Genomic DNA, 22,218 nt, shown 5'->3' with positions numbered 1-22,218 from the left:
ATTCTGAAAGCTGACGCTGAAGTCGTACTGATGTGGCGAGACCGGGTCCACGTTCCACAAGTCAGGCTCTCCCGGTATAAAGAGAACAGTTCTGCTCTAGATAGCGGTGACTCTGGGAAAGCAGACCGTCGATTGGGAGGGCGTGGTGCTGAGGTCACCCAGACCGAAGCTGGCATGGTCCCTAGGCGTCGGGTCCAGACGCATAACGCTACCTGACTGAGGCAGGTTGGCGTTGGTGGTTTCCGGTGACTGTGTCAACGAATCACCGGCAATGGTATTGTTGTTGCCGGCGTCGTCCTTGGGACCGTCATTACTGCTCCTGGAGGGTGGTGATTATGTTGATGACCGTCTGATTCATGGCATCGCGGTCTGGGCAGAGCACGGTCAAGTTCGGCAGCGGCCTGACTGAGAGCATTGAGAAGTGAATGGCCCTCCAGAGAGGGATTAATGGCATCAATATGGCGACAGGTTTCCCGTGAAGCGGCTACGTCGGCGTCGGCCTGCGAGCTCATGGTGGCCGGGGCGGAGACCACAACGATGGTGTTGTTAGTGTTGGCTTGGCCGGCTGCGTTCGTGTCTCTGGGAACCGCCAGTCTCACCATTTGGCTGGCATCCGTGTTGCCGGGTACGCCATGGCCTGAGTTCCGGTAGGCGTCGACGAGTACGAAACCCTTGATCGACACGACGCGTCCCTGCATGCGGTAAGTAGACGCACTGCATGCCCTTGCTACTGCACCGGGCGCAAGGATCCTGTCCATCACGCCAAAGACGTTGTTTGGCGCATTGTGAACAGGCCCGAGCAACACGTCCTGGACCATTATTGTAGACATGCGAACCGCTCCTGGCTTGATGCACCGTGAGATGCAGCACGAGTGAGTCTCTGGCAAGTTCTCTTTGTATTAGCCAGGAGACAGGCATTCGAGTAAGTGGGTGAGCGTGTCGTATTTGCGACCAAAGGCTCTGCTACAGGTCGGGCAAGAAAACGGGGGCGCGCCATTGTGTGAAAGCTGATGCCGAGACAAATACTCCATACGCTTGAAGGTATCACCACAGACGGTACAATTGTAGCAGGTCGTTGTCGGAGACTGCTGCGTCGAAGCAGCGCTGTCGCCAGTCATCATCATCCCAAGCCGCCTGTCCACTGCAAGGCGGGCGGCCAAGGGGAATGACGAGTGCCAGAAGATGGACAGTCAAAATATCCCCACAATGCATAGACAGCCAAGGGATACGAATCAATGTCTATTATCATTTGGCCAATCGCTAGAACACGTGACGACGATGATTCTCTAATGGATATTAAAGGGAGTACAACGTTGCGAATTGGAAACTTTGACCAATCTTCTTAAGTGGTTGCCGTTCCCCGGACATCACATCTGCCGGCAGGAAGAGGAGGGATCCTCATCAACGGGATCTGGAGCGTACGCCAACGTAACAAGTCAACGATTCCGAGCTCCGTTTGTCCGGCTGCTATGGGTGCCGTGTGTTATCCGACCTGTTGGCTTGTGAGACCAACGTTGAACAACTTTAAAACGCTTGGCACAGCTGAAGATGCATATGGAGAGTGTTGCTTTCTGATCCCTTTCCGCGCTTAATGAACTCGGGTAGAAGAAGTGGCTAGCGATTGATCTACCTTGGGGAAGGGTTATCAATCTCTCGAGCTATTGCACTTGGCACTATAAGTTAATTGCCAAGCCGTCGGAGCACCGACAAGTCATAAGGTCTTCAAACCATAAAACCTGGAAAGATGTATGCCATTCAGAGTCGACTGTTGCATCGTCCACTACACTACCTAGGTAAGAAGGCAGACTATGTCTTCAAGTTGGACAAAATAGCCAAGCACATGCAGAAGAATTGGTCAGGTGGTGGAGGAACCCACAGGCTGTCAGGGTTGGGTTCAGAAGATATGGTCGACAACAAGGCAAAGCCGGGTAAAATGGTCATAGAATGCCCTATATATTTGCAGCGTTGTTCTGGGGACCGAGTTGAGTACGCGATGCCACTTCCTCTGTGGTTGGCTGAATGTGGATTCCGATACATTTCATCTTGTGATTGTTGTCTAGTCATTACGATTTAAAGGAGCAATTCAAGCTCTTCTGTCATGTGTCTGAATCACGATTCTCGGTTCCAACCCTATTTTACTATCGATAGCAAAGGAATTTCACACATACGACTCCAGTCATCATGCTCTTGACCTCGTTGCTTCCAATTCTTGGGCCATTGTTGGCCATATGTTCAACAGCAGTGTCATCGCCAATGCCCCTCAACGACGAGCCCGATATCGTCGTCGAACAAGACCTCGCTAAGCGACAGGGCTGGTACTGGTCCGACTGGTCTGAAGGTGGCATCAACCACCGCTGCACCAACAGCAACGGTGGCACCTACTCAGCTCAATGGTCAGGCACAGGCGGATTCGTGTGCGGAAAAGGGTGGAGTCAAGGCAGTGGCAGGGTCGTCAACTATAGCGGGACATACACACCGACTGGCCCAGGCTATCTCGCCATATACGGATGGACCCAAAATCCATTGATCGAATATTACGTGATAGAGTCTCACGGTGACCTGGCTCCCAACGAGCCGTGGACTTCAAAAGGCAACTTCACGTTTGAGGAAGGCTCTTATGAGATCTTCTCAAGCACGCGCGTTAACAAGCCTTCGATTGAGGGTACGAGGACCTTTCAGCAATATTGGTCAGTTAGACAGGAGCAGCGAGTTGGTGGATCAGTGACGATGAGTCGACACTTTGACGAATGGAAAAAGGTGGGACTAAACTTGGGAAATCACAACTATCAAATTCTTGCGACGGAAGGATATACGGCCCAGGGAGGGAATGGGAGCAGTGGGTCATCTAGCATCAGTCTGCAGTAGCTGAAATAAACTTGAGATAAGAGAGGATGTAGTATACCAGTCGTAAGATATCAAAACATTAAAGCCGTGTTACGCAATAATTGCAACATCGGGTTAAAGTTTGTTGACAAAAGCTTCAGACGACGGCTCTTTGAACGGGTGTCAGCCTAGTTAAGTCATTGCGCCACAACTTCCAGGAGAGCGGCCCTCGGCCTTTGAGGGAAATTTTCTTTGGTTCCATGGAAGAAGCACTAAATGAGATTGAAGTTGATCGTAGGTATCTAGGCACAACCCTGTGGTGTGTGATCTAGTCAATCCCAGGAAGAGAAGAGTGGCCATGTCTATTGTCTTGCCAGACTGAGCATATTTGCTAGTTACGTTTGGCTAGGAAGAGACTCTGCTGTTCTTTTGTGGCGTTTTATGGCGGGAAAGATACTAGAGCATAGGAGGTTCACAACGGTGTGCTGGATTCGATTCTATCATTTACAACAAATTATAGATTTCTCTAATAAAAAGAAGAATATTTCAAAACTTACATTTGAGGTCATGTCAATTAATTCTAGTCAGATGTCGGGTATCCTCACAGGGCGTCTTCAGTAGCTGTTATGAGAACGTTAATAAAAATTATAACTACATATCAGCTGGGTAGAAAACCACCCCCAGTCCGTCAATCGAGACTACTCCGACATCTTAATAGGTCTCCATGTGTGTGACCGATGTGTACCATAAGTGAGCTGATCAATTTTCTCAATCGTCAGTGAGATCAATTGCTTGGCTCATACTGTGGCCGATGCTTGAAACCTGCTTGTACCGCTGTTCCGCAAGCTTCGGCTTGTCGGATGACGAGTTCGAAAGCTCGAGAATGTTGTCACTTCTCAATCCACCACCCTCGATATTTGCAGAACTGATTGTGATGGCAGAGTCAGAAGCGTCGGTCGGCTTTTGGTGGCTACCTGGGAGGGCCATGTCAGCTAAACATTGGCTCGTTGCCTCATTCAGCGGCTCGGCTCTCTTGATATACTTCGTCGGTCTCGGTTGATCAAGATCTCTGAAGTCAGCAAAGTCGTCGTCTGAAAAGCCGTCGTTGAACTTTTCCATCCCCAGCGATCGCAGTGGAGCCTCGCTGTCTTGGAGAAATGGGAAGGCAGACAAGATCTTGTCAGATGGAGCAGTATCAGCGCGACCATGAGTGCTTTCCTTCGATCCAGCGGAGTGTTGTACTATGCGATTCTTTTCAACTCCCTGATTATGAAGCCCTTTGGAGGGATTTAAGGCGGCGGCAGTGTTTTGCGTATCTTTTCGAGGCCTGCCACGCTTCCTCTTTCCTGCAGCCCCTTGGATATTCTCATGTCCTGTGGGATGGGTCGGCGAATTCGCTGAAGTGTTCGGTCTCGGAATCTTCTGGAATTCCTGAAGGTCTGGCAAAGCCAGCCGTAAAATGCTGTCTGGGATATCACATTCGATTCGATCCACGTGTTCGTAAGGCTTGATCCTGGAGGCCTGTTTGGTCACCTTTTCAGGCCAAGTTTCCAGCAGATGTCTCGGCATGACGGCGGAAAGTAGAAACGAGACTTTCGACATCGGGATGTTGCCTGACTCCCTGATTGACACCCTCCTGACAAATTCCAGTGACAGCTCCTCAAATTTGTTTCGAAATATCAGTCTCCTTGCCAGCAACATACGGACAGCCCAGGCGATGTTCTCCTGGACGCTGAAGTTGTAGAAGGAAGTGATGAAGGCCCGAAGAGCCGTATTGTCCACCTCCAAGTTCCAAGACACGCCAGATCTAAGCTGCTGCTCGCTTGAGACTTTTGGCCTAATGTAGTTTTGAAGTACCTTCATGCTGGGAAAGTCAACAGGAGGGTGGGCATGGTTTCTTTGACCCTCGAGGAATCGCTTGAACTTCTGTCGCCAAGGATCCAAAGACCCATTTTCGAAGGCTTTGACAAGTGATATACCGAGTCCCTGTTCAATAGCTTCAAGCGCGATCCTCGGTCCGCATTGTGGTAGCCCCTCTGGGCTGTAATCGCCACCGACAATAATGGCAAAGAGCACTAGATCCCTCCAGTCCATGCCTCTAACCTTGTCCGCAATCTTGTCCATGCGATATAATTGGGCATGTGTGTTACTCTTCGAACCGTCTGCCTCAAGGTGAAATCGTAACATGGTGGTGCCTCTGAATATGAATGTGTCGCTGTCCTCAGACCAGACAGCGTCCACTATTCCCAATCGCTGTAGTTGGGCGCATTCGGCCTCGGCCTCTCCGGGAGCTTGCCACCAGGGGATCCCAATAGCCTTAGCAGTCCTTTCCAATAGATTCAGCTTTTCTATGATCAAGGCATGTCCCTTGGTAGTGCGTCTGTTCTTTTTCGCAGGTCGTTGAGGCCCATCAGAGACCAGGATGACTTGTATTCCGTGGGAAGCGAAGCGCATCATTCGATAAAGGACAGCCTTCTCAATTGGGTTGGAGGCTCGTTGGGAATTCTGTCTGATAGTCTCGACTGAGTTTTCATTCAGGTTGTGGAACATCCAGCAGGGTAAGTCCACGGCGATTCGATACGGCTTTTCCGTGTTCTGTATGTGCTCTGACGCCAGGTCGAAGAGGTTGACAACCTCTCCTCCGTCACGAGCAAAGATCGGCCAGAATCTGGGTGGCAGGCAGTTAGAGGCGCGTTCCAGGACTCAGGCATGCAAGCATCAGACTTACTCTCTGATACCCATCTTCATGCAAAGCCAGTGAATCTGGCATGTGTGGGTCGAAAGGTTGTGGAGATGCCTAAAAGAGCTGCTTTTGAAATGAAGCTCTTGGTGAATTGTGGCTGTCGATTTCAGCTGCTGGTGGGGTGTCGAAAAAGGAAGATGAAGAAGAAAATCAACAGACCGTCAGTGTAGATTGATCGTGGCGATTTTGAACTGTTCGTGACAGAAACCATGTGAGATGTAGTATAAGCGCTGTCTGCTGCCGAAAAATATGGCTGTCCTTTGGTTTCCAAAAAGCAAGGCGCATCTACTCTGGGCGAGCATGTGGCTGACAAGTTATGTGTGCAGGTGGACGCTGTGTTGGCTGAGACATGGAAAACGTCTGATCATGCTGGATTCACATGGCGCTCATGCAAACAGCAAACAAAACCATCAAACAAGAACGGTGTCGTCTTTGGTAACGGCTGCTGCCGCCCACGTTCCCAACTCCAACACAACATGTTCATCACGACAGCACAACTTGCTAATCAATGATGATTATGAATGAGAATACCTTCTTCTAGCTCAAATTTTGTCTTGCTCCTTGAACGAAGGCCCAATACGCTCCAACCATTACTTGTCTGTGGCTCATCGGTACTCGGACATCTTCGAGCGAAGTCAACGCGCCTACCATCGCCAATTCTTTTGACCTGAAAATCTCCCCTTTAATTTCTATGGAAGCACTTGGAGATTCATATCAGATTCAAAATGCATTTATGTCATCAGAAAGTTTACAAATACGAAGGCACATGTTCAAGTGTCCCCATGGTTTTATTGTGGTAGCTTAGAAGTGCATTCCATCATGTAGCACCTGGCCTCTCGTTCCTCAGCCTTTCCGCGGACTATTTGTCAGGGCCCTGCTTTTTCTGTCTTACGAAAGTCGAGACGGGCTTTGAATCTCTTCCAGCATATTGCGAGAAATTCAAGTCACGAAGCTGTCTCACCGAAAAGTCCAACCATTGGCGTGAGTCAATTCTGAGCCTGTCATGCTCGCTGAAGGTCGCGTCTGCGACAGCAACCACGCCCTCCAGCAGTTTGACGGCATCTGAAGCTCTACCAGCCTTCAAATAAGCTTCGGAGAGCATAATTTGTGATGCGAGGAGGTGAGGATCCGATTCTTCCAACGTGGAAGTTTTAACTGCTACCACGTATTCCAGCAATTTGATTGCCTCTGATATTTGACCGTCTGCCAGATATGCGCCGGCAAGTTGATGTTGTGACGTAAGACGGCCAATATGGGACCTGGCGAGTATGGCCCCTTCCGTTGCTACTATATTTTCCAATAGCCTGATAGCATCCGATGTCCGGCCGTTCTGCGTGTATGCAATGGCCAAGTTATGTTGTGATTCAAGGCAGTCCGAATGTTTCTGATCAAGGACTTTCGCACGAGCCTCTACCACTTTCTCGAGAACTTCAATTGCCTCCATAACACGGCCGTTCTCTAAATATGCCTTGCCCAGTTTGTGTTGCGATGCTAGTCGGCTCTGATCTTCTTCCGAAGACCGCTCTTCAGAAGAGACAGCCTCCTGAAAGGAGACAGCCTCTTCCAACAAAAGTATAGCCTCTTTCGCGCGCCCATCATTCAGGTATGTTTCGGCAAGTGCTTCGAGTGTTTCTACGTGATTATTTATGACCAAATGATCGGGCTGATCGTCTGGTTCCTGAATTTGAATGGATCTCTCAGTCTGTCCGGTGTCCTCGTGTGCCACCCCTAGGCGGGTTTGGGAGCTGGTGTCTGTTTCGATCGCCAAAGACACATCGTTGATACCCATGATGTCCTTCATTTCCGTGATGACGGAATGCAATGGGACCATGTAGGCATGTCCGTTGTTGTTTGTCGCAATGATATGTCCGTATATTTTGCTAAGTCTTGGGTCAACAACCCATGCACCCGAGTCGCCTTGCGTAACAGTCGAGCCTATTTCAGGGTTAGTACCCGAACAACTCACTGGTGGTCATCCGTGGCTCTCCTTGGTCGACTCTAGAATTGACGAACCTTTATTCATGAAGATCATCCTTACATGGACAAATCCATGGTCTGGGCTGAGCATGATCGCACTCGTTGAGGACGACAACGTGCCAATCACTGCCCCCCTTGAAGTTCGAATAACAACCACAGCGCTCCCTGCGGGGAGATCTGACTTCTGTGCTATGGTAAGGCCGTGCTGATCGATCATACTGTACTTGAAAATCAAATGGGCTGCATCAAACAGAGCCCAATCGTGCCGAGGAATATTCCCCGAGCTCCTGGGATACAAAATGTCTCTTGTGAGAAGATGACTACCGAATGTTTCCTGATTTTCCTTCTTAGAACTTTGTCTCAGCTGCTCAAGTAGATGCCCAGCCATGAGGCCCACTTGTCGTGGAGGTTTGTTGGGTGTTTCCAGTTGAAGAAAGCCTCCGCAGGTCCCGCGTACATGTCGCGAGCCGTCTTTGGTAAGTAGTCGTATACCCATCCCGAAGTTGTTACTTCCGTCAATATCGCTGCGCTCGCAGACAACAGAAATAGATTGGGAAGCGAGTTCGGGAACACGAGCCACCACGGGATGGAGCCCTGCGCTACTATCACTGTCGTCCGAGGAAAGCATCGAGCCGTTGTCATCCGAAAGGTCATCTGAGTCGCTGTCTGAAAGAAATTGTTCACTACTTTGAGGAGGCTCTCCGGACATGCCGATCAGTGTTGAGCGGCCTTTGCATGCAAGGACCAGCAGCTCAACTGTTGTGCCGTCTCTAGGCCTGCAGCAATTTTGCACTGTACTATTCTTGTTGAGGTAATTTTGCATGGTTTTGATGTATTTCGGAATCAATACCACCACTACCGGCAATGAAAGTTCTTTAGTGACGCCAGCCGACATCAACTCAATGCTCGCTCTGGGTTTGTTCAACATTACGGCAAATCGTCCGCGTCGAAGTCTTGCCATTACCTGGTCGGAGATATCAGGAAGTATAACTTGCCACCGGGCTTCGTACAGTTTTGGGATGGCCTTCTGCGTCTGGTCAAATAGCTTCATCTGTCCGACGCTGTGTTTCGGGTCGTCCGCGGCCGGTTGGACAGTGGCGGCTGCTGGTGGTCTTTCCATCGGCTCAGATGCTGCCGATGATGCCAGTGGTGTTGGCTCAAAGCCGGAAGAGACTGCTTTGTTGCCATCGACCAATTTGCTTTTAGAGACGTTGCTATTGGTGTCTCGTGAATTCGCGCTGAGTTGTGGTGGAGACTTAGCTGAATCGAAGTTATTACAGCCGCATGAAGAAGGAGCATTTTCGGATGGGAAGGCCGACGATACGTGACACGCAGATTCAGTCAGTATGCTGCAACTGCCCGACTTTTTCACTTCGGTTTGAAAAGCGTAATCTGCTTTGTCTGTGCCGCTCTGTGCGGCGCCTGACCTCGATGATGGTGCTGGGTGTGGGTGATGATTTTCAGTGCTATGGGGCATCTGAGGGATGGGCACCTTCCCATTGCTTCGCACAACCATCTCTATGGTGCTAGGCTCCATATCACAGGATCAGCCCTTAGACTGACCAATTTGGAGCGCGGTTATGTTCAGGTGTTGCTGCTCATGAGGCTCAGACTGTTGAACAGCGATTGAACGGAGGAAGTATAGGCGGATTGAATACCACGTGGGAGGAAGCGGTACAACTAGCGGTTTGATCATATCGCAGAGGCATCAAGAGAAAGTGATTAAGGCCTCCAGTGACTTAGCAGGTTTAATTCGTAGAGGCATTGCAGGACGCAGTGAGGTGTTGCTCGATGCCTATTGGGCAAGCTAGTTGGCAGGTATGCAGTCATCTCCCTGGTTGCACTTATGTCTCACTCTCATGCTGCGTCAAATGCGAGGTGACCCTTCTAGAAGCGATTGGTTCTGGTCCTCACAGCCACATCCGGTCACAGCCCCCGTCACAGTACATCACTAGTCTGAGCCCTGTCCTGAGATTTTACACTTTGATCGAATGGTCCTGTATCACCGACGTTTTGACAGGATTCATTATTTACACTTTTTCTAGGGCTTTCAAGAAGTCCAAAATTCAATCATTGGCGTCAAGACGAAGTACAGAACGGTTCTTCTCTCGATAAGCACTTCAGCTCTCGACAGCATGTGCGCCAAATGGCTTCCCACGCTAGACACGACTTGAACTCAAACCCGAGCAGGAAGGAAATCTATGTCAAATTATGGGAGCCACACCGTTGCAATGGATCGGGTCCTATTTGCCGTTGGAAACTTGTGGATGAAGGCTTCCTGGAAGGATTTGCAGCCCAATTTGAGAAGGTCAGACGGCGCATTGCATGCTCAGAAGAGGACGTTTTGGAAGCAATCACGTCCATAAAAAAGGCCACAGCCGATGAGAGAAAAAATGCGCTTACGGATCTCAAAGTCACAAGTTCAGGTATAACATGCCATAATTCGGCACACGGTACGCAGGCGTGGCTAATATGACAGCAATAGTGCTGGTGATTCCACCTGAGAAGGAGCGCCCATTTCAACTTGCGGCCAGCGTCGCAACCATGTGTAATTGCATCGGTCAAGATTGGGGAGATTCTCGCTACGGTGACTCAGCTCTGGGATCTTTGAGTCGCTGGCAATGCGACGAGTCTCTTGATGCATTCATAAAAGACTCATTTCCCAAGGAGTACCACAAAGAGCTTCAGTCGGGAGGTAGGAAAGGGGAAGCAATCAGGCGCAAGTTGACTGCTGTCAACTTGAAAGCAATCGGAGGCCTAGAGATACAAGGAACACACGATTTGCGGAACCACCTCCGGCTCAACGACTGGGAAGGAAAAGTTCGGGTAAAAGTCTTCCACCACACAAGCTTCCTTAGGCAACATTTGCTGGCCTCAAAACAGACTCAAGAACAGGGGTAAGTCCACCTTGAACTCCCTCTGACGTTCTAAACTGAATCACTCCCGCTACCACATCAGCGACCCAGATGAAGTCTGTAATGGATTTATTCTGCCACGCGAATTGGCTCTTGAGACGCTTTATACGTTGCAAATCTTGTTCCCTCACGACGATCAGACGAACAGACTCATAGCAACATTGGTTTCTAAGGAGGGATTTGATCCAAACGTTAGCAAGCACATAACCAATGGAACAGATGACAACGGCATAGAACTTAAGGGCGAGCAAAAAGAAGCACAAAAGTGGGAGTATTGGGGGTCGCGGCTGTTGGATCTATACGAAGAGCTCGAGAACGAGAGACCACACGGAGCCTGGGATATATGGGTAGAGCGCAACAGCAAGAATAGGCATGTTATGATGGCCACGATCATCGGCGTATTTATAGCAGTGCTTCTAGGACTTATGAGCCTTGGCTTGGCTGGATTGCAAACTTGGATATCATATAAAGCTTGGAGAAGTCCAGTTCCTTAGATGAAGATAAAGAGGAAATTCAGCAGATTATTCGTCAATTTTATATTAATTTGTAATACAGCTGTTTTCTCTTTCACTTCCTTTTTGACGTAATGTCTCGTTGATTTTCATGAAATCTAAATAATGGTATCATGAGACCAGAAAATCCATCCTGAACCCCCTTCATACCACAGTTGTACCGAAAGTGCCTTGCTTCGTATCCAAACATATCCAACAAAACATCCTCACACCAATGATCTAGGACATTTCAATGCCGTGTTGCGCGTGGTTCAGAGACTCGGAGTTTAATCTGGTCAAGACTTCCTCCGGTCGAAATGCTGCGACCGATGCAGAGCTTGTCTCCATACAGCTTAATCAAATTGCATAAGACAGGCCCAGCAGGGATCGCTTGTGAAGTGCCGTGTCGTCCCCGAATCTTGATTCTAGGCAAGTCATGAGTTGCAGGACACCCCAGATGCCCACCTTGAATCGTCCTGCCCGTACAATGTGTCTTATTTTGAGAGCTCTTCGCCCATATTTGATGCATTCTTGGAAACAACCGACTTCGATTGTCTTTAATGTTACTGAAGCAGCCAAAGTCAGCAAACTATAATATGTATGGTGAAGCTGAGGTACATGGACGGCGCAAAGGATGGACAAAACCTACCACCAGGCACAAGTCTGTAAGATCAGTTGTGGTTCATTGCTCCACTGTGAAGAGTAGTTCCATAAGAATGGGAAACCCAAGATAGAGTATCCCGAGAAAGAGGAGGCCGAGAACCACCCAACCAAGACCTGTACACCTGGACCTCATCATCCTAGGGTTTGAACCACACTCCCTGCTTTGATTTCTCCTCTGTACCAAAGGATCACTCTCAAGTACTTCCCTCAGTGCGCTTTGGGCATAGCTGCCAGGTGTAGATTTCCTTGCACCGCGGCCCGCCAATAGCGGGGCCGTCTCAAGTCTCTCAGAGCTTTCACTGCCTTCACTGGTATCATATTCCGGATACAGTGACGCTTCAAGATCTTCTATCGGAATAGGCCATCTCTGATTAAAAGGTCCGTGTTCTCTGAATGCCCTGCGGACAGCTTCGTCTTCGTCTCTTCTTCGTTGCTGATCGGACATATTGTGGTTTAGAATAAAATTTGCTCGAAATTGGCTATTAATCGCTCTCTCTCGAATGTGAATTTTGAAGTAGACATTGAACAAATCGAATTTTGCAATGCAAGCAGTCAATATTTGTACCAAAATTTCGAGCAACTTCTTTGCTCTGCAGGAAACCAGACAATTATGGACAGATTAAACTAGCTGCCACCAACGTCACCAGCCCTGGGCTAGAATCTATCAATGGATGATAACAATCTGTGACCCGCTAGCTAACAAATGGCTGCAGACAAAATATTATTCTCTGGCTGCCTGGCCGGGACCTTGATAAGTATGGAACACTAATACCTTGGTGGCCCTGGGGCCTTTGAATGAGTTATCATTTTTGTCCAGCAGCGACACTTGAGCTCGATTTTGTATGGTGTTGCATACATCCGTATCCCTATTGTCACTTGTGTGATCTCAAACTCAACTTTTGAACAAAGTTCTTTATCCACTTTTTTCGGAATAAGAGAAGACTTGAAACAGGGTAATGTAGGCCTTTATTAGCTCTGGGCCTATTACCTTAGCTTTGATCCTAAGACCGCTCCTCCTCGTTGTGTGCCTGAATTCAGACGTTTGGGAGTGGTGTGATGGTACTTAACGGTCCTTAAGATGGGCATTTCATGTGTAACGTGCAGTTGGGTATCTTAGGTCGCAACGCTGTCTTTCCATAAATACAGTTTAATTCCCAAGTAAGTAAAGAGACGGCTCCGATCCAAATGTGAACTAGGAAAAACTTAGGCGCTTGCCTATGTGGTCTAGGACTGGGGCTAAGAAACTACTCAGGTACATAAGTAGCGACATACAACACTGCAGTGCATAACCTTCACAGATATGTAACGCATTGCATCGTAGGCCTGGCCACTAAAACAATATGAACTGTGACCCCGGTGGCCTGTTATCCACTGTACTTGTACAGGCAGGCATTGTTCAACAATTACGAGTTACCTGCTGCAGCGCTGTATGGCCATTGGATCTCATGGCGGTGACTGCGAATGGTCGATGCAAACACAGTATTTTGCAGCGGATTGTGGATTCTCTGAAAAGTTGGAGGTCGAGTCAGGAGGCACGACGGGATCGACTGAAATGTCTAGTATAATGTGTTGTTGACTAAATGCCTGGCACACGTCTTGCACAGATCATTTTCTAGGGAAGCCTACGCTCATTTGCAACGGGTTGGAATTCGGTGCCTTATCAGTAGGGACCTAGAATGTACAGGAATAGCCTAGACTATCTCAGAACTTCATTAAAAACCAGTGACTGTGCTACTCATGACTTGATGCTAGCAGGTCAGAACGCGGGAAGTCATCTAGGCAAGGGCTTCACTTTGGATTTGAGCATCCATGTGAAGGACTAGGATGCTGATCATGGCAGATCGAAGCATTCAAGGGTCTGACTGCTGTATGGTGTTCAATTGCTTAGATGCACATTAGAGCTTTGCATGGCTGTAAAAAGCTAGGTAGGACATGATGTGATGATCTGATCAAAAAATTGACAGATTATTTGAGAATCCGAACAATACTCCCCCTGCCCCCCCCACCCCCCAACCCCCCTTTTTTTTTAAGAAAAAAAAAGAAGAAGGAAATTGGAGAAGAATAAGAATTGAACGAAAGCTACGAGATTTGTTTTGAGGAATGGGCGTAAGTGCAGAAACGGGGCATCGATTCTCGGCTCGCCGCGAGGCGAGGTCGTTCTTTAGACCCCTGTCAATTTCCACGTGACCGCTGCGAAACTCGGTGACGTTCATTCGCCAGCAGCGCCGAAGCTCGATTCGCTAGTTGAGCTTCCTCGATCTGGAAGTCCCAATTGACGACAACGACTCACGAAGCCCAGTACGTAATTCCGACAGCCCACTGCGACCTCTTTTCAACTTGCGCAAGCCAATTGACCTCCAATCTCCAGTCCCGAGTGGTCCAGTCTCACCAAGCAGCCCGTCACATCGCAGTCAACCCTTCACGACCGCCCAAGATGCGAGGGACCCTCCGACTGTTCGCGAGCGTCAAGCCCGTGCGGTTCCTCGAGCCCGGTGCGCCCACAGGCCTGACAGGTCTTCACGCGAACCCATCTCCCCGATCGACCCTCCTATACCTGTACTCAAGCACCCTCGACAAGCTCAAGGTCATTCCCGAGACGTCAGTGTACCGACAATCCGTCGAGGCCGTCACGAAACACCGGATGTCCCTCGTCCAGTCCGTGAAACCCGCAGGCTACGACGAGTGGCTGGCCAAGGCTCGACAGATCTTGGAGAAGCACCCCGAGCACTTCAAGGAGACCGCGCACAAGACGGCCGACGGATCCCTGGCTGCGGGTCTGGAGCGAAATGGAAAGTTCTTTGTGCTGCGGAGAACGAACCCAGACATAGACAGCCGATACAAGGAGTGGGACGGCGAAGCTGATGAGGGCCCTGAGAAAGAAGGAAGCAGGACTGAAGCGGAGAGAAAGGACCAGGCACTGCTGTCCCGGGATCCCTTCGAGGGCGATGGGATCGAGTGGGTGGATGAGCCCAAGCTGACAATAAATCAGTACGTCAGGACTATAGCAGGGACAACACGGTGTCTTAATATGAGTATTCGCTGACGACAACTCCTACAGGATTGAGGAGCTCGAGAACAAGATCGGGGCTGGGCTCATCGAAGAGGTCATCCAGGTTGCCGAGGGAGAGCATCAACTTGTTGATACCATGGTGGAGTCCAAGCCGTGAGTCTACACTGGACAGAGTTTATGAAGTGTAATTGCTAATATTTTCATCGTACAGATGGGAGAGCCTCGAGGAGAAGCCCAAGGAGGGCCAATGGGTGTACTTCGAGCGAAAGGAGTGAAGGGGGCCTGGCTAGAGATAAAGCCGCGATTTGAAGAAAAGACCATCAGACGTGTACAGTATCAGAGGAGGGTGTACCCATCTAGAGCCGCCAGAAGGGTTTTACGAAGGGTCTTAGATTCACTCGGATGTCGCCTCAAGACCGGATAATAATCATCCGTTAAATACGCATTCTTGCGAAAGACGAAATACATCAAAAATAACGAAGTACAGAATGCATGGTCGCTGCTGAGCGGCCTTCTTCAAATGTGAAAAGCTCCCCGTGCCAGACAGCCAATGTGCTACTTGAAATGAGATGATGGTCGATTGGCTGATGCAAGAGCATTTTGCTGGTCACATATTGTTTCACGAAATGAGATGTCATCACCCACTACGTAGAATCATGCTAATTTTAATGGTCATCTCTCATTTAAAGTGTTAAGAATCGTTGTGTAAGGTTCACGTTGAGGCTTGGAGACGGTCAGGATGTGGACGGCGTTAGACGTGGGGCAGCATTCTCATTTACACTTAAGAACTTCATCTCTTCAACTCAGTCCAACCACCACGGACAGAAAGGCCCTCCGCAACAACATACTAAAACTGCAGATCCCCTAGCGACTGTCACATTTCATTAATTCCAGAGGTGTAATCTTGAATTAAACTTCCCTTTGGGAAACGTCTCTTACCGTAAATCATACTAAAGAACTCTCGACCAGGCAGAGCTTGGCAGGGCAGGCCGTTGAGCCATACCAGCGGTTTTCTCAATCACCTCGCAACTTGAAAATTTTCCGCAATGAGACCATGTCCTCGCACAAGAGAAAACGCTCTGCTTCAGTATTCAGCAGCGGCAGCCGCTCTTCCCAGCACAGTCACCACCTCCCGAACGACACCATCAACCCCCTCTCGCACAGCGAGGGCACAATAAAACAGCTGCGCACCGCGGGCCTCACAGCAGACGACCTCCTGCCGTCCAACTACATCCCCGATTTTCCGCACCGGCCCATCCGCCCATCTCACCACCAGCAGCAGCCAGACGACAGTAATGATGAAGACGACAGAGAAGACGGCTCGGCCAGCGACGCAAGCAGCACGAAGGGCGCTGAGAAGGCGCGGCGGCGCCGACAAATGCGCGACGCGCAGGCCCAGCAGCTGGGGTTCCTGACGAACGTGATCCTGCGAGCGCTGGAGGAGGGCGACATCCCGCGCGCCAAGAGAGCCTTCGGGCTGCTGCGCCGGTCGGAAGTGCGGGGCAGGCCGGTCGACCTGAGGAAGAACGCGCTGTGGAGCCTAGGGGCGGAGATTCTGATGCGCGACGGGGAGGTCAGGTCGAGGAGCGTGATCCCCGGCGAGACCGGCCCTAAGAGTGCCGGCGAGCAGGAGGAACCAGGGCAGGGCGGCGGGGAGGGCGGCGCAGGGAGGAAGGCCGCGGTCAGGAGATGGGGCTCGGCGGCCAACATGCCACAGCTGCGGACGTACCTCGAGTCGCTGGTGCGGCAGTACCCGTACAACCGGCTGCACCCGGACAGCATCAGCGACCTGGACTTCCACCCGGTGCTGTTCAGCTGCGAGTTCTACAACGCGTGGGTCGGGCACAAGCTGGCGCTGGAGCGGCTGGCCGACGAGGCCGAGTCGTGGAGCGACGACCTCGAGGTCCCCGACATCGACATGGCGGACTACGACGACGACAGTACGCGGGCAGACGGCCGGCATTACCGCGAGAACAACCTCACCAGCAGGGAGAGGCGGCTGCGCCAGGCCAAAGCCGACCTCGGCCTGCAGGCCATGTCGACCATGCGGGATGTGGCGTCGCGCATGGACAGCCTGATGGAAAATCTGCCTTACTCTCGCAGCGTGGAACTGCTGCGGCTGCGTGGTATGGTCGCGCTTTATATCGGAGATTTGAGCGTGCCACCGCCGCCACGGACGGCCGATGAGGAAGAGGAAGGCAACAGGGTCCGGGAACAGGAGCAGGAGAGGGCGAGAACCTTCTTTGTGCGGATGGTGAAGAGTGGAGGACGGACTGATGCGTGTACGGAGAGGTGGCTACGGGATGGGAACGCGAGTGACGATGATTACGGAGCTGATGATGACGATGAAGACATTCAAGGGAGCCAGTGGGGGGGACTTCCTATATTCTCATCGATGCCTGTGCGATAGAGACATGGTTTTGTGGTCTTTATCTACGTGGGTAGCAATATTTCTCTATTCCGACCTTCTTCAAACAACTCTGCCACCCTTCAAAGAACAACGTGCGTCCAGTGTAAAAATAGTCAGAAGTATGATGAATGCTCCTTTGGGCCTTGGAACAACCAGGCGAGAGATGAGCGAGAATGATAGTCCCTCACATGATTGCATCGGGCTGCGCAGAAAGCGTACTCGCCCGGCCAGCACTGTGCCCAGCACTCACAGCCGCAGTGCCTTGCCTACTCGGTACCTCGGACGGGACATGGGAGTTCTGCCGGCTCGACGAGTGTCTGCCTCCTTTCGGCCACCGCTGCAGGATGATGGCGGTGTTTTGACTGCCGGCGACGACGCACCAATCGCCTCCCGAAGACCAAGCCACCTGGCGGCCCAGAAAGCGTGGCCCGCCAAACTTTTCGATTTTGTGTGGTCTGATCAGCTTGAAAGGATTGCTGGTATCGTACTTCGCCTGCCAGGACTCCACTGTCTCGGGAGTTTGTTCCTCCAGCAGATAGCCCTCAACGTTGAAGGGATCGCGGTGGCCAACCGGCCTCATTGTGACGGCGGCTGTGAAGACCGGGTCGACTGGGTTGTCATTTGCCGCCTTTTTCATCTTGTGGTGATTGGGTTGCAACCACACAGGACGCTTAACCCTGACGGTGGGATCACGATTTGGGTCGCGGATTTTGTTAATGTAGTTTTGGTAACCGGTCAATCGGGCCATGTCCCACATCAAAATCTCGCTCTTGGTGTTACAGAAAGCGAGTATGGGGTGCTGCCCGTGAACGTGATGCATACTGAAGCGTAAAAAGAATTGTGGTCCGCACTGTGGTGTCTCGAATTGCAGTAGTCGCACCCAAAGGCTCGGGCATGAGGGCGAGTTTATTGAAGCAAAGGCAGATCGGGTCGTCCTACTCTGATCATATGCCGTAGGAGCTGTTGATGGAGGCGGTGGAGGGTCGTCAGAGCTGAATCCCTCAACCTTCCACAATACAATCTTGTCCTCGTGGCACGCCCGGGAGAGAATGAGGTCACCATAGAATGCGACACTATTGTACTCCCATTAGCTTCTGGGAAAACACCTTTAAGGGCTAGGCTTACCAGTCAATCAGGCCAAAATGAACTTCGGAAGTGGAGAAATGGGGATAGTGAACAACTATCGGTGTGTCGACATGTTGTTCCGGGAGGTCGGGAATTGTCCACTGCGAACAGAATCAGAGCCTGTTCTGAGACCTGGCCGCTCTCAACATAGACCTACAAGATTGACAACTTGGTCATGTCCAGCCGATAGCATGTACCGACCAGAGTTATGGAAAGCCTGTATGCACGGTGAGCTTCCTACAAGAAATGCAACAAGTTTTGATTCCACTTACCGTGCTCAGAAGACTCCAAGAATGCCCCTCGCCTCCTAGAAGACACAAACACGGCTGTTTCGCATGGGCAGGATCCAGACTCCATATCCTGATTGTGGTGTCATCTGAAGCAGAGGCGATGATGTGTGGATTTTCAGGAGAGGTTGCCAAGTCGTTGATTTCCTGAGGTGAAGATATTTAGTCAAGTTCATGTTGCAAAATTCCGCAGCATTGACTTACGCCTCCATGCCCAACAAGTGTCTGATTCAAGGTCAGTCATATCCCAGTCAAACTCACAATATGTTGGTGAGATGAAGCTTACCGTGAATATCTTGCCCTCCTTGATGTCGTAGACCTTGACTTTGGCATCTGATCCTGCAACGCAAAGTAGAGGTTTCTCCGTCTCGACATCCTTGGACCAGCAGCATGAGCAGTTGGTAGCTTCCTCCTTTTCTCAAGTCAGCTTCAGAACTCGAGACTCGAAATTGTCAACAGGAGCTAGATTACATCGTCGTCTCTGATAACCCTGATGACCTCGCATGGGTTTACGTTGGCGTCGGTCTGAGACAGACGGCAAACAACAACCTGGAGAAGTGTTAGTGAATGCTTTGCCCTGCTACATCCCGAGGCTCGAGAGTGCAGATGCAATTGCAATTGCGAATACAAAGAGAGTTGACGCACGTGCTTCTTGCTTACAGCTGCAAACACGGGGTCTGCGCCGTCCGGGTCGAAAGGGTAGAATTTGACATCGAAGAATTCTGAGAGACAATTGTGAGCACACGAGGAGTAGTGCATCGACGGGTTTCATTGGGGGGATACTATACGCACCAGTGTCTTTGTCTTCTTGTTCCTCGTCGCTCTTGACTTTGTGCTTCAGGTGCCTGTAGTCGTCCTGTTCCAGAATACGCGGACATGTTAGCGCTCATCGATTCTGGACGTGGTAGTTCCCGGGCGACCTGGATGCTACAAACCTCAAAGCCGAAGGACGAGCGCAGCCTGGGTAAATCCCATTCAGGGGACTCCTGCAGGGCGGCAGCAGCGGCCATGGTCACGATACGCGACAGCGCCAGCCACACTGGACAGGAGATGGACCAATTTGGTTGGATGCTGATTGACCTGTTATCGACTGACGAGGGCCTCTTCGGGCTGAATCTACCGCATCGCGCAAACCAGGCTGGAACCCTGGCGACGGCAAGATGTCAGGGTTTTTGGCGATACTTCCTGTTTCGGTTACTGCCGGACGAAGTGATTTCCAGGCCAATTGAGCATGGGCGGGCTGGAAACAGTGGCAGGCCCGGTTCGACTTCGGCCTTGTGGGAGTGGGAGTGGGTGTGGTGGAGGAGCGTCAGGGCGTTCAGGGCGTCGTCTCCGATTGTTGGGAATTGCGAGGTGGTCGCTGTGCGGAGACTAATCAGGGCTTAGCGAGTGCGAAAAGCTACTGAAAGGTGCATACGAAACCCCCAGTCCTGCTAATCCTGGGTATGTCGCCCAATATGACTCTCAGCTACTGGAGATGCAGCAATGTAGCTGGTGTGTTTGCGTGCTGGAATGCTAAGACTGAGGGACGGACGTTTTCTGAAGTGAAATCATGTAGCAGAACTTTGTTTTGATGCTAGAAATCGAGCAGGGTAAACTTGCCTGGGCCCGGTACCGTCGCACTGGATTTACGAAATAGGGTCGCAACGCTAACTCGTTTGGGAAACCAAGTAAACATCGCAGTTACCATCGAGTCCGCCGCCGTTGCTGCTCAGGGGCATCGTTACAAAAAACAATTGACTCAAAATACTTTTAATGGGCCCATATGATTACTGATCTCGAGTAATTGGGTGACCCACGCACCATTTGACGCATAGGAGGCAAGTACATGTACACTGGCAGGTACTCTGGTTCTGCGGCATCCCACGATCTTCACAGCAGATAGGCAGATCTCTCATCGCCCATTGTTCCTCCCCCCCTGGCGGCCTGGTCGAAGTCGGGTGTCGCTTGAAGTTTCCGATCCAGGGGCAGCCACAGACGGATCAAGAACCCTTTTTGGGATGCCTCAAGGCTCAATTGCCAACCAGAGCTGTGTCATCACCTTCTACTTTGATACGGATGTGCGGCCGCGCTCGCCCTTCGGATCTAAGTGATGCAGCGAATCCTTCCAAGAGCTTGATTGCCTCGCATGCGTTCGTCATTTACGGCGGATGGGGCTGACAGGAGCCTCGCATCCCTGACGGATTGTCGATCGTGCCTGGACGTTGCGTGCAAGAGCAATCGAAACAATTCCTGAGTGACGACACTCCACTCCTGCTCCGGTGCACTCCGCTGTCAATGCCAAGAGCCTTGACAGCTTCAACCAAGCCCTACAACGCTACTACTGCGTAAACCATGTACTATTCCTGGCGAGAGCCCTGCAGGACGACCGGGACCTCTGGCACACCTCGTGTCATCTTGGTGTTCCTGGCTTTCCCGGCAACACATTACCGCCATACAGAAACACTACAGCGCATTCTCCTGAAGATTATAAAATACGCGGGAATTTGCTGCCTGACTGGTGCTTATGGCAGGTTTCGGTCCCAACTCCACGTGGCAGGTTGATACGGAGCTTGCCATGAGAGCTGGGTCGCGCTGATCCAGTCAAGATTGAGGTGCTGCGTATGCTGCACCCAGGCAGTTCTGGCAGTAAGGCAAGGCTGATATCGCGAGCGTCAAAAGAAGCTGGCACGTTGTTGACAACGGTATCGCAACGGCTGAGCGAGAGCCAGGCGAGCCTAGCCTGCCACACGTGCTGCTCTCGCTCTGCAGATCTCCGGGCCTAGACATCGCCATCTAAGCATAAGCACGAACGCTGCATGGGTGGCTTGACAGCTGCACGTTCCGGTCGCTCAACGCCTGGAGACGCGCAATTCCTACGCAACCATTGCATCACAACCCTGACCTTAGGTCCTCCTTCTAAATCCCCAAATGTAGGAATTCTCGTCATTCTCGTGAGGCGATGAAGGGATACGGCGGCAGGTTTCGCGATCTGTGGCATCGAGGAAGAGTTTTTGCTCGCTTACACAGCTGTCATATCTCAGAAGCCGAGAAGGTTGCAACAGTTTATAAAGACGTCGTCCCACATTGTGGCTGGAGGCCGATCCCTCAGGGGCCGGTCAGGGATTGCTGGACGTTGAACGAATAACGAGCCTCCGATGCGCAGGAGCTCAGTCTTTCTCGACCATCTGGCATACGCCCCGGCAACCCCCTACTCAAATGATATGTCACTGTCCTGACGTACAACCTTGCGCGAGGCTGATGATTGTTGAACCGATGGCCTTTCATCTCCGCCACAATCACGATCCTCGAGACTTGCAGCCTCACACTCGGTCTGGGTCTATCTGGGTCTATGCCTCGATCGCCATATTTGCAACGCCGGCTCCGTGATGGCCTCGGCCTCTACACAGGCTCGGGGTGGTATGCGTGATGACGGAATGACCTATTATTAAATCTACCCGCAATGCTGCACACTGCGTATGATGGTGCTCGAACTTGTTAGTTGCCTTAGAGTATGCGGCTGACAAGGCTCGGGCGGCTCCGACTTGACAAGACTTGACAAGGTCCACGAAGGATGCGGACTACACTCACTGATGAAACTTGACAGCAGTCTAGCCCTCCTACCCGAGAGTGAGCTTGGGCAGGCGATAATCCTAGTCGTCGATCATCGGAACCTACGGTATTAATCCCCTGTCTTCGAGCCTCGACAGCTGCCTCGTCCCCATTTCAATGGAGAATGTGGGCTGCCAAGCTGCCCAAGATAGCTATCACCGCCGTGGGCTCCATGCGACAAAA

General features: G+C 51.0%; 7 protein-coding genes across 7 annotated transcripts; 4 read left to right on the top strand and 3 right to left on the bottom strand.

Moving 5' to 3' along the window:
- Positions 1 to 96: 96 nt before the first annotated feature.
- J7T55_014438 (uncharacterized protein) lies at positions 97 to 818 on the bottom strand (the record flags this gene model as incomplete). The annotated part of the gene is made up of 3 exons (XM_053142435.1): positions 97 to 297; positions 347 to 405; positions 467 to 818. The coding sequence occupies 3 exons, from the start codon at positions 816 to 818 to the stop codon at positions 97 to 99; spliced, it is 612 nt and encodes a 203-aa protein (XP_052994627.1).
- A 1,363-nt stretch (positions 819 to 2,181) lies between these two features.
- Positions 2,182 to 2,865, top strand: J7T55_014437 (glycosyl hydrolase family 11; the record flags this gene model as incomplete). Its single annotated transcript, XM_053142434.1, has 1 exon — positions 2,182 to 2,865. One exon carries the CDS (start codon positions 2,182 to 2,184, stop codon positions 2,863 to 2,865), a length of 684 nt encoding a protein of 227 aa, XP_052994626.1.
- Positions 2,866 to 3,591: 726 nt separating this feature from the next.
- J7T55_014436 (uncharacterized protein) lies at positions 3,592 to 9,239 on the bottom strand (the record flags this gene model as incomplete). Its single annotated transcript, XM_053142433.1, has 6 exons — positions 3,592 to 5,491; positions 5,552 to 5,679; positions 6,459 to 7,501; positions 7,580 to 8,319; positions 8,554 to 8,983; positions 9,107 to 9,239. 6 exons carry the CDS (start codon positions 9,237 to 9,239, stop codon positions 3,592 to 3,594), a joined length of 4,374 nt encoding a protein of 1,457 aa, XP_052994625.1.
- Positions 9,240 to 9,689: 450 nt separating this feature from the next.
- On the top strand, positions 9,690 to 11,319 carry J7T55_014435 (uncharacterized protein; the record flags this gene model as incomplete). Its single annotated transcript, XM_053142432.1, has 4 exons — positions 9,690 to 9,969; positions 10,029 to 10,440; positions 10,502 to 10,832; positions 11,194 to 11,319. 4 exons carry the CDS (start codon positions 9,690 to 9,692, stop codon positions 11,317 to 11,319), a joined length of 1,149 nt encoding a protein of 382 aa, XP_052994624.1.
- Positions 11,320 to 13,712: 2,393 nt separating this feature from the next.
- J7T55_014434 (nadh-ubiquinone oxidoreductase kda subunit) lies at positions 13,713 to 14,897 on the top strand (the record flags this gene model as incomplete). The annotated part of the gene is made up of 5 exons (XM_053142431.1): positions 13,713 to 13,718; positions 13,857 to 13,910; positions 13,981 to 14,600; positions 14,671 to 14,775; positions 14,834 to 14,897. The coding sequence occupies 5 exons, from the start codon at positions 13,713 to 13,715 to the stop codon at positions 14,895 to 14,897; spliced, it is 849 nt and encodes a 282-aa protein (XP_052994623.1).
- Positions 14,898 to 15,676: 779 nt separating this feature from the next.
- Positions 15,677 to 17,032, top strand: J7T55_014433 (uncharacterized protein; the record flags this gene model as incomplete). Its single annotated transcript, XM_053142430.1, has 1 exon — positions 15,677 to 17,032. The coding sequence occupies one exon, from the start codon at positions 15,677 to 15,679 to the stop codon at positions 17,030 to 17,032; it is 1,356 nt and encodes a 451-aa protein (XP_052994622.1).
- Positions 17,033 to 17,216: 184 nt separating this feature from the next.
- Positions 17,217 to 20,165, bottom strand: J7T55_014432 (uncharacterized protein; the record flags this gene model as incomplete). The annotated part of the gene is made up of 11 exons (XM_053142429.1): positions 17,217 to 18,105; positions 18,158 to 18,258; positions 18,430 to 18,591; positions 18,649 to 18,669; positions 18,731 to 18,856; positions 18,916 to 18,993; positions 19,105 to 19,166; positions 19,237 to 19,300; positions 19,380 to 19,515; positions 19,627 to 19,804; positions 20,132 to 20,165. 11 exons carry the CDS (start codon positions 20,163 to 20,165, stop codon positions 17,217 to 17,219), a joined length of 1,851 nt encoding a protein of 616 aa, XP_052994621.1.
- Between the last annotated feature and the right edge of the window lie 2,053 nt (positions 20,166 to 22,218).

This window comes from Diaporthe amygdali, assembly GCF_026229845.1.
Source record: "Diaporthe amygdali strain CAA958 chromosome Unknown NODE_11_length_1138210_cov_64_948100, whole genome shotgun sequence".
In the NCBI taxonomy this organism is placed as follows: domain Eukaryota; kingdom Fungi; phylum Ascomycota; class Sordariomycetes; order Diaporthales; family Diaporthaceae; genus Diaporthe; species Diaporthe amygdali.
Note: the sequence above shows the minus strand (reverse complement) of the source record. Positions and strands in the feature narration are given on the sequence as shown.